The 15,098-nt window shown below is 43.5% G+C and overlaps 1 protein-coding gene across 1 annotated transcript in view; it reads left to right on the top strand.

Annotated features, from left to right (window-relative positions):
- UNC13C (unc-13 homolog C) overlaps nt 1-15,098 on the top strand; it is a 517,638-nt gene that overhangs the window by 435,483 nt on the left and 67,057 nt on the right. The window contains exons 25-26 of the mRNA XM_019533546.1: nt 6,048-6,197; nt 10,016-10,139. Coding sequence (XP_019389091.1) covers nt 6,048-6,197; nt 10,016-10,139 — 274 coding nt within the window. The remainder of the gene's footprint in view (nt 1-6,047; nt 6,198-10,015; nt 10,140-15,098) is intronic.

Here is a 15,098-nt window from a genome sequence, read left to right as displayed (position 1 = left end):
CCCCTGCTTTTTTTTAGGGGCAAGTCTTTCAGCTTGGCATAAGGAAGCAGGAAATGAAAAATAAACCAATGAAAAATAAACAGGCCAGTTCCAGCCTAGTTCACTAGGGAAGGTGTGCTTGGAAGAAGAGCAGTAAGAGAGAGAAGGCAGATAAAGAGACCCAGGGAAATAGCTGAAGGATATTGCATTACCAGAGACAATGCCACTGCCCCAGCTTGCATCTGTGAGGCTTCTGTCCTGGCAGAACTGCTCACCATTGACACTTCCACCTGGGTCCAGGTTTGGTACTGTGGGGACTGTGGCTTGCAGGTTCCTTCCAGTGATGGCCAAGTCGAGGAGTGCCTGCAGTGTGAGCAGTGCCTCCTGGTGGTGTCTCTTAGGAAACAGGCGAGAGAACTACAGGAGGAGGTGGTGAGACTCAGAAGCATCCTCTGCCCTGAGGCATTCATTGATTCAATGCTGGAGGAGATGTCCAGGACTGTGGAGGAAGAAAAGCCAGACACAGCACCAGAGAAGAGAGAGAACATGCACACCCAAGAGGGTGCAAGCTGGAAGCTTGTGAATTCTGGCAGCAAGCAGAGATCTTCACCTCCACCAGCAGTCATTCATCTGGAGAACAGATATGCAGCCCTAGCAGCAGAGAGAAAGGAGCATGTTTCGTTGGTGGAAGAAGACAGGCCAGGCCTCACCAAGATGAGAAGAATCGAGATGACCGCTACCATGAAGAAGCGAAGGGTGGTGGTGGTTGTAGACTCCTTTTTGTGGGGGATGGAGGGAGCCATCCAGCAACCTTACCTGTTGTCTCCGGAGGTCTACTGTTTGCCCGGAGCCCAGATCCAAGATATCATGGAGGGACTACTGAGGATCATCCAGCCCTCTGACTACTATACTTCATGTTGCTCATCCACGTGGGCACCAAAGAAACTGGGGAGACCCAGAGTGTATTAAGAGTGACTACAGGGCTGTGGGTGCAAGAGTGAAGTGGTCTGTGGCTCAGGTTGTGTTCTCATCAATTCTTTCAGTCAAAAGAAAGGACTTGGGTAGGAGCAGGTGCATCCTGCAGACATCTGAGCCACAGACCACCTGGCTGTGCAGCTAGTGTTGCCAGCAGGGATTTGGCTTCCTCGACCATGGGCTGTTCTTCGAAGAAGATGGATTGCTGGGAAGAGATGGGATCCACCTGAAGAAGAGAGGAAAGAGCATCTTTGCAGACAGGCTCACTAACCTAGGAAAGAGAGCTTTAAATTAGGTTCACCAGGGGATTGAGACCAAAGCCCTGAGGTAAGTGGGGAAGCAGGAGACCTGGAGGAAGTACGAGCAGGAAGGGGAAACAGGGGAGGTACTCTCATACTTCCTGAGAAATCAGGGCAATCAGCTAGTTACCTCAGCTGCCTGTACACAAATGAACACAGCCTGGGAAACAAGCAGGAAGAATTGGAAGTCCTTGTACAATCATGGGATTATGGTGTGATTAGAATAATATAAACTTGGTGGGATAGCTCACATGACTGGAGCACTGTCAAGGATGGGTACAAAGTGTTCAGTAAGGACAGGCAGGGGAGACGAGAAGGAGTTGCACATTATGTAAAAGAGCCATATGATTGCTCAGAGCTCCAGTATGAATCTGGAAATAGGCCTGTTAAGAGTCTCTGGGTTAGCATCAAAGGGGAGAGCAACAAGCGTGATGTCACAGTGGGAGTCCACTACTGACCACCAGACCAGGAGGAAGTGGTGGATGAGGCTTTCTTCAAACAGCTGCTGGAAGTTCCCCCATCACAGGCCCTGATTCTCATAGGGGATGTCCATCACTCTGACATCTGCTGGGAGGGGAATATAGCAGTGCACAGGATATCCAGAATTTTTTTGGAGAGTATTGGGGACAACTTCCTGGTGCAAGTGCTAGAGTGGCCAACTAGGGGTCATGCTCTTATTGACCTGCTGCTCACACAAGGAAAGAATTGGTGGGGAATGTAGTGTAGTGTAGTGGATGGCAACTTGGGCAGCAGTGACCATGAGATGATTAAGTTCAGGATCCTGAGGCACAGAAGGATGGAGAGCAGCAAAGTAAGGACCCTGGACTTCCGAAAAGCAGACTTTGACTCACTCAGGAAACTCATGGGCAGGATCCCCTGGCAAGCCGGACTGAGGGGGAGAGGAGTCCAGGAGAACTGGCTGTACTTTAAAGATGATTTACTGAGAGTGCAGGAACAACCATCCCACTATGCAGACTAGCAAGTATGGTAGAAGACCACTTGGCTTAGCAGAGAACTCTTCAGTAAACTAAATCACAAAAAGGAGGCTTATAAGAAGAGGAAACTTGGACAAATAACTAGGGAAGACTATAAAAGTGCTGCTCGGGCATGCATGGATAAAGTCAAGAAGGCCAAAGTACAATTGGAGTTGCAGTTAGCAAGGGATGTAAAGGGTGATAAGAAGGGTTTTTACAAATATGTCAGTAGCAAGAGGAGGATCAGGGAATGTGTGGGTCCCTTACCAAATGGGGAAGGCAACCTGGTGAAAGGATGCAGAAAAAGCTGAAGTGCACAATATCTTTTTTGCCTCAGTCTTCACAGGCCAGGTCAGCCCCCAGACTACTTCACCAAGCAGCACAGTTTGGGGAGGAGGTGAGCAGCCCTGAGTGATAAAAGAACTAGTTAGGGACTACTTAGAAAATCTGGATGTGGACAAGTCCATGGGGTCAGATGGGATGCACCCAGGGGTGCTGTGTGAGTTGGCTGATGTTCACAGAACCATTGCCCATCATCTTTTAAAACTCATGTTGATCAGGAAAGGTCCTGGATGATTGAAAAAGGGCAAACATAGTGCCCATATTTAAGAAAGGGAAGAAGGATTATCCAGAGAACTACAAACCTGTCAACCTCACCTCAGTCCATGGAAAAATCCTGGAGCAGATTCTCAAGGAATCCATTTCTAAGCACTGGGGGGAGAAAAAGGTGATTAGGAACAGTTAGCATGGATTCACCAAGGGCAAGTCATGCCTGACCAACCCAATTGCCTTCTGTGATGAATTGACTGGTTCTGTGGATGTGGGGAGACCTGTGGATGTGATATACTTTGATTTTAGCAAGGCTTTTGATGTGGTCTCCCACAACATTCTTCCAGGCAAACTAAGAAAGTATGGGCTTGATGAATGAACTGTAAGTTGCATAGAAAACTGGCTGGAGCATCAGGCTCAGAGAGTAGTAATAAACGGCTCGATGTCTAGCTGGCAGTCAGTATCAAGTGAACGGCCCAGGGGTCAGTCCTGGGGTCGGTTTTGTTCAATGTCTTCATCAACAACCTGGAAGACGGCAGAGTGCACTGTCAGCAAGAGCAAGTTTGCAGATGACAGCAAGCTAGGGGGAGTAGGGTTAATAGTTAAAAGCGACTTAGACAAACTGGAGGATTGGGCCTAAATGACTCTCATGAGGTTCAACAAGACAAGTGCAAAGTCCTGCACTCCCATCTTCAAAAAAGGGAGGAAGGAGGACCCGGGAAACTATAGGCCAGTTGGTCTTACCTCGATCTTGGGTTAGCTTTTTGAGAGAATTATCCTGGCACATGTCCACGAGGGGCCAGTGGGGGAGGTTATGCTTAGGGGCAACCAACACCAGTTCATTAGAGGCAGGTCCTGTCAGACCAACCTGGCGGCCTTCTATGACCAGGTCACCAAATCCTTAGATGCAGAGGTAGCAGTGGACATAGTCTTACTGGACTTTCGGAAGGCCTTCAACACTGTCTCTCACCCCATTCTCATTAAAAAACTAGGGGACTGTGGTTTCGACACCTACACAGTCAAATGGGTTGCCAACTGGCTGGAGGGCTGCACCCAGAGAGTGGTGGAGGGATGTGGACAGTGGGGTTCTGCAGGGTTTGGTCCTTGGGCCCACACTGTTCAATATCTTCATCAGTGACTTGGATGAGGGGGTAAAAAGCACCCCATTCAAATTTGCTGATGACACTAAGATGTGGGGGGATGTGGGCACGCTAGAAGGGAGGAATAGGCTGCAATCGGACCTAGATAGGTTACAGGGGTGGGTGGACGAGAATAGAATGGGATTCAACACTGACAAGTGCAAAGTGAAGCACCTGGGGAAGAAGAACCAGCAGCATACCTACAGGCTGGGGAACTCCCTTCTCATCAGTGCAGAGGCAGAAAAGGATCTCGGAATCATCATTGATGCCAAGATAAACATGGGCTGGCAGTGTGGGGATGCAGTCAGGAAGGCCAATGACACCTTGTCATGCATCCAGAGATGTATCTTGAGAAGGTCCAAGAAGGTGATCCTCCCCCTCTATGCAACACTGGTCAGGCCGCAGTTGGAGTACTGCGTCCAGTTCTGGGCACCACACTTCAAGAGGGATGTCGACAGCATGGAGAGGGTCCAGAGGAAGGCCCACTCACATGATCAGGGAGCAGCCGGGCAGGCCTACAAGGAGAGGCTACAGGACCTGAACCTGTTCAGCCTGCATAAGAGAAGGCTGAGGGGGGATCTAGTGGCCTGTTACAAACTAGTCAGAGGGAACCAGTGGGCACTGGGGAAGTCCCTGTTCCCCCGAGCACTACCAGGAGTGACTAGAAATAACGGTCACAAGCTGGCAGAGAGTAGATTCAGACTAGACATCAGAAGGCGCTACTTCACTGTCAGGGCAGCTAGGATCTGGAATCAACTTCCAGGCAAAGTGGTGCTGGCTCCTACCTTGGGGGTCTTTAAGAGGAGGCTAGACGAACACCTTGCTAGGGTCATCTGACCACAGCACTTTTTCCTGCCATGGCAGGGGGTCGGACTTGATGATCTGCTCAGGTCCCTTCGGACCCTACCAACTATGAAACTAGGAAGACGGAACAATTCTGTGCACAAGTACAGGGACTTACTGGCCAGGCAGCAGCTCTGCAGAAAAGGAGCTGGGGGTTTACAATAAACAAAAAGCTGAATATGAACTACCAGTGTGCCCTTGTTGCCAAGAAGGCTAACAGTATACTGGGCTGCATTCAGAGCTGACCCAAGCAGGGTGTGGGGCCCGGGTCAAATCAGCCCATGTGGGGCCTCACCCCCACCCCAATCCCATGTGCCCTGGACTTGAAGAAGTTGCCGTTGCCATTGGAAGCATTGGTTGGGGGAGGGAGCAAGCAGCTGGATGTGAAGCTGGTGGGGCAATGTTGCTGCAGCTGCTCCGCCTGCTCCATGGGGCCCCCCAAGGCACGGGGCCCAGAGCAGTTGACCCAATTTGCACCACCCCCAGGGATGGCTCTCGCTGCACTGGTAGGTGTGTTGCCAGTTAGTCAAGGGAAATGATTATTTCCCTCTATTCAGCACTGGTGAGGCCACATCTGGAGTACTGTATTCAGTTTTGGGGGCCCCACTACAGAAATGATGTGGACAAATTGGGGCGATTCCAGAGAAGGGCAGCAAAAATGAGGGGGCGGCAGGCTGGGGCACATGACTTATAAGAAAAGACTGAGGGAACTGGCTTTATTTAGTCTTCAGAAAGGAAGACTGAGAGGGGATTTAATAGCAGTCTTCAACTACTTGAAGGGGGGTTCAAAAGAGGATGGAGATAGACTGTTCTCAGTGCTGGCAGATGACAGAACAAGGAGCAATGGTCTGAAGTTGCAGCAAGGGAAGTTTAGGCTAGATTTTAGGAAGAACTTTCTCACTAAAGGGTAGTTTAACCCTTTAGTGAGAAAGGGTAGTAAAACATTGGGACAGGTTACCCAGAGAGGTGATGGAAGCTCCATCCTTGGAGGTTTTCAAAATTCGGTGAGACAAAGCTTTGGCTGGGATGAGCTAATTGGGGATGGTCCTGCTTTGAGCAGGTGCTTGGGCTACATGACATGCTGAGGTCCCTTTCAACCCTAACTTTCTATGATTCTGTGTGTTAATTCATACAATTCAGACAGGGTTAGTTTCAATTTCTAACACATGCTGTACCTTTCATATATGATAACTAATGGGTTTATTTCATTGATGAAACTTTCATGGTAGGATGTAAATGGTCAACCTCTCTCTAACTCTTCTCTCTTCTATTTATTTTTCCCCTTTTAGCTTCCAACTTATTATAGAGGACTGTGTGAAACAGATGAGTTTTGAGTTAAATCAAATGAGAGGAAATGGAAATATATCAGCCAATAAGAACAGTGCAGCCATGGATGCTGAGATTGTGCTGCGACCTCTTATGGATTTCCTGGATAAAACGTAAGTAAAATTGAATATCTGATTTGCTATATTCAGTGGATTACAATTTGACATGTACAGGTCTTTGTAGTATTGGAACACATCTAACACTGAAACATGACTATTAGCTAAAAATAAGATTACGGTATATATTTTAGTATTATATGGTCACAATACTAAAAATTTATACTTTATATATTTATAACATTTACTTCAAATTTTTCCTTTAGAAATATATTCTCCTGTTTCTTTCTTGTGTGTATGTGGGTATTAAAAAGCAGCTAATACACAGTCAATGCATATAGTTTGCCTAATTCTTGCATCACCACATAATATGCAGTTCTGTCCTACAAATGATTATTCACCTAGCACTGTGAATGTTCCATGGGGAAAAAAATGCATCTTCGAACTCACCATGGGCTCTGAAAGTCAAGCTGCATTCTTCCATTTTATACACCCATCAGCAGCAGTAAGAAAGAGAGGGCCGTGAGGGCAACAAATATTCTTGTTGTGCACGTGCAACCCCCTTTCTTCAGCTTATATTGTCACTAGCATCTGTGTAACACTTACTTGCAGAAGCTGATGTAGGCAGGCAATGTGAGGAAGTAAATCAGTGCTTACATTTGTCCATCACTCATTCAAATGTGGCCTCTCTGTTTAACATTGTATTTTAATGTGCGTCATCCTCTGCATCCACTGAAAAGATTTGCCCCTTTTTCAATGAAACATATGTGATGTTGTCCAAGTCATTATTTCACCAGTGCATGGCTAAACCTGATGCTGTTTGTCATAGCAGCTGTGAGTCACTTATTAAAATGCAATATGTTGCATTTTAAAAATAAATTGGGCTGTAAACCTCTTAGGAACAGATTTTGTGATAGAAGCAACAGTACTGCTGCACTTTTAGCAGGTTGGAAATACTCAAGACAACTCTTTTCACAATATGTCTGTGTTTAACCACTGCTTTAACACAAGCTGCAGGGTGTTGGCATAAAAAATAGATTTGCAAAAGTTAACCAAGTTTTTTGAGTCCTGAAAGTAGCTTGTTTTGATGCTTAGTTTTGCCTTACTGAGACAGCCATTTCTAATGACTGTGGGAAAGCTCTGGCTTTAGGCTTACTAATAATTGTGAACTATTGGTCAAGGGATGGAAGGATTATCTGATATTGTTATTGTAAGTGTCAAAGTCTGTCTTAAAGGAAAAGATCATTTCATAATTGTCTTTTCTTTCTCTGGGACCTTACTTTATACTGATGCTACATGTCTAAAAATGAAAAGTACAGGCTCCATTTCCATTCTTACTGAAGTTGATTGTAGCTGAAGTTTCTCAGCACCTCTGAAAACTAGACTGTTTTTAATATACATTTCTGTTTGGCATGTTGGTGAATTTTCTGTGTTGGCTTGCTGCTTTGGCCAGCTTATGTTTTGAAAATATCATGTACTTGAACATGATCCTTGATTGGAGGGTGTGGATTATTGAAGGGCATGTAAACTAAGTAATAAGATCCAACTGATTTTTATGTGGTTATTTCTTCCTAGTTGTTTAAGGTTAAATTCTATTTTACCTTCACTGGATAAAATGAGAAAATTTCTCTTTCCTTAGGAGCAGGTGCCTTGCTAGGACCAAGACCCCCATTTATTTATTTTTTTAGAACACCATAAGCTATATTCCCTTTGGCTTGTTTCTTCTCCTGGCTGTCCAGGGACCAGCTTCCATAGGCAGACTGGAGAAAAAAAAACAACAAGCTGGCTTCTACCTCATTCAAGACTAGAAGCCCATTACTCCAGATGCTGATTAGAGCACATTGCTGGAAAATGAGAGATGCAGGTTCAAACCCTACCCCCTGAGGGAACAATGGGGCCTATGGCCTGGGTTTCTTGATTATTGGGCAAGTGGCCCAGCTACTGGGCTAAAAGATGATTTTCCTTCTCCTCCTAATTCCCATCAGTCATGGCTTTTCAAAGACCAGGGTTTGGGGACTGATTTACTTATATGTCATTACAGGCATGCCTGAATTCTTATCACCTCCTGAGCAGCTACATAGCCATAGTGCACCATAGTAATGTGGAACTGAAACTGTACATAAGCTGCAAGTGCGGCTAGTTAGCTAGCTTCCCTAGTGAAGCCATGGCAGAATAGCTGTCAGTTCAGGCTGTGCAAACCAGCTTTGACCCTGACTCGGGTTTCTAGCCTGCACCAAAGTCAATGTCACCAGTTCTTTATTGTTACAGGTACCTGAATTATAGCCTGCATATAGTAATCAGTGCTGAAGCCTCCACTCTCAAATGTAGGGTAGGAATAGACTTAGGAGGGGATGGAAATAGAAATAGAATAGTTTTATTTATTTTGTGTAGGTTCCCTATTCAGTAAAATACATGATATATGAATAAGGAAGCTGGGTAATGAAAACTGGAAGGTTGAGGGCCATCCTGCTTATGTCAGTTGGTACTGCAGCTCAGTAACTGGCAGCATGGAAAAAGCTCATTCTTTTTCCTTAATTTACTCTTTCAGGGCTGATTGTGTTTGCAGCACTAACAGCTGCAGAGCCAAGATTCCTAACCCTAGCAGCAATTTTTTCAGCAGCTGTATCTACATGTCAATCATTTGTTCCTAATCATTAATCTAGTCCTCTGTGCAAAACTGCTACAGGGTTAACATATTACTCCTAAACAGTATAGATTTTCTTCATCTTAATTTCTTTGTAATAAGGAATACATTGTTTTAAAAGTCTGAAAGAAGGTTCAAGGCAAAAGTACACATGATCTGTGCCAGGATGATAAAGGAGATGTCCCAATATATTTTTTCTTAAAGCCTATTCAAAATTTCTACTTTACTGAAGATATAGTACTTAACATGCTTCTCTTGAGATATAAATAAATAGAATAATTTAATAGTAAGAGGTTTTAAGTGTTACTCACATAAATAGACTGCCATTTTGAAACATTTCTCAGTCCAAATACATACACAAATAAGGAACCAATATAAAACACTTCTAAGAAGTATCACTTTTCTTGCAAAGATGTGATTTCTTTCAAATTATTTTTCTGTCACTATTACTTTGCATGTGCCTTATTACTAACATGGTAGAAATATTAATTGATATATCTATATACCTGTGATGTGATTTGTATATCCTCAGTATCATATAGTTAGCTATAGAATACTATGACTCTCTGTACATTTATATACATACCGTGATTTTTTAAAATTCTGGCCACTGCAATGAGTAGGGTGGGGTTACATATACAGCATGTTTTATGGATGATTTCTTAGATATCATATCACCAATGCAGGGAGGTAGGCCTCAAATATTTATTGCTGCCTTGTACCTACTACCAGGTAGTCTGATTGAATTTCGAAGCAATGTATGTATAGATGGGAGAAAGTGTTTCAAGGAAGTAGCCCAAAATTTCTCTCTCACAAGACACTTTAGTAGAAACACAGGACAATACATACATTTTGTCTTTCTCATACCAACACTTGAAATATTAGGGGTTTTAACTGTACTAACCTCTGAACATAACTGCAGCATACTTTGTATTTTAAGCAAATACATGTTCATGTTGTATCAGATACATTAAGCAGAACCAGTAAAATGAAGTATTAACTTGTACATGAAATGCTTACTTCTGATTCAGAAAAGGAAATTCTAAATATTTTAAAAAATCAACATGAATATTGCTATGAAATTATATTAAATCTGAAAAGGTCTTTATGGGTGGGGTGCATCAGAGAATTCTAATACAATGTGTCCATTATTCTGAGTTTCTGTTAATGCAGAGCATTTGAGGTCTTAATGCTAGATTTGGATGCTAGTTTGTATTTCATTTTATTCCAGGTTAAGTCTCTCTGCGAAAATCTGTGAGAAGACGGTTCTGAAACGGGTCTTGAAAGAGCTCTGGAAATTAGTCTTGAACAAAATAGAAAAACAAATTGTGCTTCCACCATTGACAGACCAAACAGTAAGTGTCCAAGCTGTGCTTCAGGCACATTTAGAACATTTGCAATAATCAACTTGCTTAATCATACATCTGGCAGAAGTTCTGAAATTATCCTTCACAGAAGTGTCTCGCAAAAAAAAACTTGGTCTCTATTGGACAGTTCCAGTTAGCAAGCCCTCCCCTATTAGATATCCTGCTTGGGCATTCTGGCAGCAGAATATACCAATGCAAGATGGAAGGGTAAAAGGCAGGATAACTTACTCTGTAATATAGCACTTTTTATTTTAATGCTCCTTGTCAGGGCTTTATTGTGTAATGAAAAATTAAGAACGAGATTGTGGACCTTTGTGCAGGTAAACAAAGATATGAGAGAGTAACAGCAGCCAGCAACAGCTGCAGCAGGGAGTACAATGGCTGCAGAGTATCAGGATGTCCCAATGTCCCAGGAGGCTGAGAGATCAGGCAATGTCATGGCTTAGTCCACACAGGCCCAGGGCAGGAAAGCTGAGCCAGTGAATGCTGGAAGTGCTTTCAGAGGATGCCAGAACACTCCTTCCAGGACATGGTGCTCACAGGCTCCGGTTGCATGATTCATCGCCATTGCAAAATACAGGCAGTCCCAGTCAAGGATAGAAACTAGAATCTAGCTCCAACTTGGGAGAGAGTACATTTACTGAATGACAGATGGGGAACATGATACTAAAGCGCTGTATTTTCAAAATGGGGGGGAGGGGTCTTAGTGATACCACACCCAATACATGTGGTGAGGTTAGCCTGAAATAAGTCCCAAATGGGGTTGCTGTGCAAAGCTATACACAGTCCTAGAATGGAGGATCCAAGTAAACCATGAGTCAACCCCAGTGAGAGGGCAGTGAAACAATGATCTCAAAGCAGGAAGTGAGGGGTACTGCTATTAACATCCATGTTTGGTGCTTATTATTGTTGGGAGGGGAGTTAATCCTTTATTTATTAAGTAACATTTGTTACAGGCTGATCGTTATGTATTGTTATATTGCTATTGAATATCTTTGAATGATACTACTATTCATATTTTGTAGTGTCCTTAAAAACTGTTAATCGCATACTGGCAGGGAGCCAAGAGTAACATGCTAACTGAGTTACAGATCACATTTATATTTTTTTTTACGGTTCAAATCTAAATTATATTCATCAGAACACTGTACAGTATGCATTCATTCCACCTCCAATGACAAATTATCTTGAAAACACATACTGTTTTCTTATTTAATTAGTAAATATTTTGAAGCCCATGGCTTGTATTGATTACATAACTAATTACCACTTCCCCACAACAATTAACATATTTTAGCCTTGTGAGATACTGTAGCCATATCAAAAAAGGGGTTTGTGCATGTGTGTGTAAAGCAGACGTAACCATAATCTTGTTTTAAGTAATACTGGCTTTCCTAAGAAACTTATTCAAGAGGTAGGAGACAGATGTTCACGGGGGAGAGCCAGAAGTCCATTCATGGAATCCACTCCTGGATTAAATGTATTGTCAATAGAAAAAAGCATGTCCTATGTTGCCATTGTTGTTTTGTGTGTATATTGATAAATGGTCCCTCACCCATTTAAAATTTACATATGTGTGATTTTTAATTTGTTTACCTGCCCACATAGCATAAAAGCTATGTGTTCAAAAAATACCTGTGATTTTGTGTAATTGCTGCATTTAAGCTTGGGTAGCTGCACTTCTTGTTAGTCATTAGGAAGCATTTACCTGCTCTGTGGATACTACTTTTGAATGTTAATTGCTTATCCTGCTTGGCAAGACAAATTATACCTTGCCACAGTGTTTCAGTTTGAGGGTAACAAGGTAGAATGCAGAAAAGATATGCTAATATTTGTGTAACTTACCTTGCTTTGGACAGAGAGTCAAATCAATCTCATGAGATGACTACTGTCTGCAGAAGGCACTATACCCCACCTCACCACTAGATGTGTGGGTAGCTAGTAATAGCTTGCATCAAAAGATGAGATTGACTAGAGCTATGGAGGCAGCCTGTATACCAGTTTAACAACTGACTTTGAGAGGTAACCCTGCCCCGGAGCAGAGCGTACACTGTGTGTTCACTTCTTATTTACATCAGTATAAAGGCAGATTACACTAGTATAAATGTGTTGTGTGTTTACCTCTTTGCTTGGAAGTTAGGGATATAGCTCCTGAATTTGGACTTCCAAGACCTGAAATGCTGGAGACTGCAAGTGTGAGAGGAAACAGTGGGGGGGAAGAAAATACCCTGATCATACCCAGTTCACTGTCCTTTTCAGCATCTACTCTCTGCCGCTGTGTGACACAGGATACTGAGCAAGAGGGACCTATGGTTTGACCCAGTAAATGGCAATTCTTATGTTCTTAGCCTTCTGTTTTTTAAATTACATGCTTAAAAGTCTCAAGGAATAACAGGAATACACTTAAATACCATTTGAATATAATACATGAACACTTGGTCACTACAATATTTCCTTATTCTTTTCAACTATTTTTTAAATGAGAATATAGATGTAAAGTGTGTATTCATGCAAAAAAGTATATACACATTACATATAAATAGCATCAGTTCTCAGTGGGAGATTTCCTGACAAAAGGTATCAATTGTTGATGAATTCAAGTCTTCCTTTAAAAAAAAAAATGCTTCTAGTCTTTATGGACATGAATATAACCTTCCAATGTGAAATTAATATAATAGGATTTAATGCTGCCTTCCTGAGTCTGCAGGAGGATGATTGTTACCTGTGCTGATACTCAGGACTATCCCAAGCAATGAAAAAGAGATTGAAAACAAAATGGTCAATTTTGTAGCTATTGCAGTCCAAGGGATAGCTGATAGTCCCACACTGATAGGGGCTTTCTGAATCTGTGTCCACTCTTCTACAGTAGCAAAGAAGCTTGTAATAATCATCTGTCCAAAAAGATTCAAGACATCTACCCTAGCCCTCCTGTATACCACAGGCAAAAAAAATCCCATTCCCAAGTTAGGATCTTTAGTACAAAAAAGAAAAGAAAAATGTGCAAATGCAGGAAATTTGTGGAGTAAAATCTGCTCAGGTGATCTAGGAACTGAACCATGCCTCTTGATATAAAGAGAAGCAGAAAAACTGAATGGTCAATCTGACCTTGGGGAAATTTTCTTTCTGACCCAAATCTGGCAATCAGTTAAACCCTCTGTAAGAGAGCAAGACCAACCAGCCTGCCCTTGAGAGGGTGTTAAGTATTAGGATCACCCACACAGTACAGTCAGTCTCCCATCCCTAGCCATTGCTTCAAGTGTAAAGCAAATCACAAGATTAAAAGCCAGAAGCCAAAGAAAATGTCTTCCTAGTCCCTCTAGGAAAATTTGAACCATAGGATTAATACAATAAAGTGCAACAAACGTTATAAGTATATTCCATATTCAGAGACAGAAGAATGAGCAAGGGAAAGAAAGCTAATCAATGAAGGACTATTACAACTACCCAGCTGAAGATTCCTTACTAGCATCCTTTAATGCAACTTAAAGCACATCCTCAAAATACAGAGCCCCAAAATATTCAAATGCAATATACCCCAATGCAAAAAAACTGCCAGTGCTGGAATTCCCACTGCAACCAGGAAGCCAAATCTCATCCTGACACCATTTTCTTTCACCCTGTGCTTCCAAATCTTGCAATCAGTGAAGTCAAGAAATCCAGTGTTACCAGCCATTCCCCACATATGGCTTTGCCACAGGTTACCTATATAATCCCAGAAATAGTGGAATGTTGTGATATCATAAAGTTAGGGTGATTTTAAAGCAGTCACACAGTTGAAGGCTCCATGTTTCAGACCTGCATGACTGATTTGCCATTAGAGGGCCTGGCAAGCAGGGACACAAAGACAGTAGTCAGGCGGAAGAATGGCAGAGAGATTTGTAGCTCTGAAGCAGTTTCCCTGGGGTTCTCTGGTATCACTGAAACTGATGTGGCAATTACTACTGAGAGTGGGGCCTCCAGAGCATAAGGCAAGAACCCCGTACTCAGCATAGAGAGACTGTGGCTCAGTGAGACCAGAGAGCCCCTAGGAAGCTGCTTGGTCTCTTATCTTTTGGTCTCTATTGTCTCTGGTCACTTGGTCTCTGGTTTCACAAAGCTGCAGCAGCTCTACACTGAGAGCAGAGGTTAAGCTCCAGCAGCCCTTCTCTCAGCATGAAGCCACCACACCAGCTTCAGCAAGACCACAGCCTAGGGAAAGTAGCTTCCCCAGAGCTCTCTGGTCTGGCCAAGCCGTGGCAGCCCTGCTCTCAGCATGGAGCCACCACGTCAGTTTCAGCAAGACCAAAGAGCCCCAGGAAAGCTGCTTCCCCCAGATTCTCTGGTCTTGCTGAAACTGGCACAATGATGGCCCTGCTCTCAGCCCAGAGCCACAGCTCAGCTAGACCAGAGACCCTAGGAAAGCACGCTTCCCCAGGGTTCTCTGGTCTGACTGAAATTAAGCCTTCCAGCAGCAAGACCATGCAGCTGGTAGAAGCAGGCTTCCTTGACTCCATGTTCTGTCTGCAGCAGTTAAGCTACTAAAGCAGTTGCTCTCAGCAGGAAGGGGGTAGGGAGGATCCCAAGGGTTTTGGAGGGTGGTAACAGGTAGAGTGGCTGGGAGCAGTACATCCTGAGATGCTAAAGGAATGAGAGTAAATCATATTACCTCCTCTGAACATTCAAGCAATAGCCTGGAACACTGTGGCTAAACCATTTCCAATACACGGTTCCCTCAATTTATGCAGGTTCCATATATGCAAATTCACTCTTATGCGATCACCCTTTTTCTACCCCAAATTCCTTATATGCAAGGTAAATTCGCTTTTATGTGATTGGGGCTCTGCTTGTCCCCATGCACCCCAGTCCCTGGGCTGCACCATGCCATGATGCAGGCAGGTGGTGTCGGCTGCTTCCAGGTCTGCTGAAGCAGCTGGGGTGAGTGGGGGGAAGTGGAGCACCAGGAGGTTC

The sequence above is a fragment of the Crocodylus porosus genome, unplaced genomic scaffold (assembly GCF_001723895.1).
Source record: "Crocodylus porosus isolate Cpor-Errol unplaced genomic scaffold, CroPor_comp1, whole genome shotgun sequence".
NCBI classification, from domain to species: Eukaryota; Metazoa; Chordata; order Crocodylia; family Crocodylidae; genus Crocodylus; species Crocodylus porosus.
This window is presented reverse-complemented; position numbering and strand designations above follow the sequence as displayed.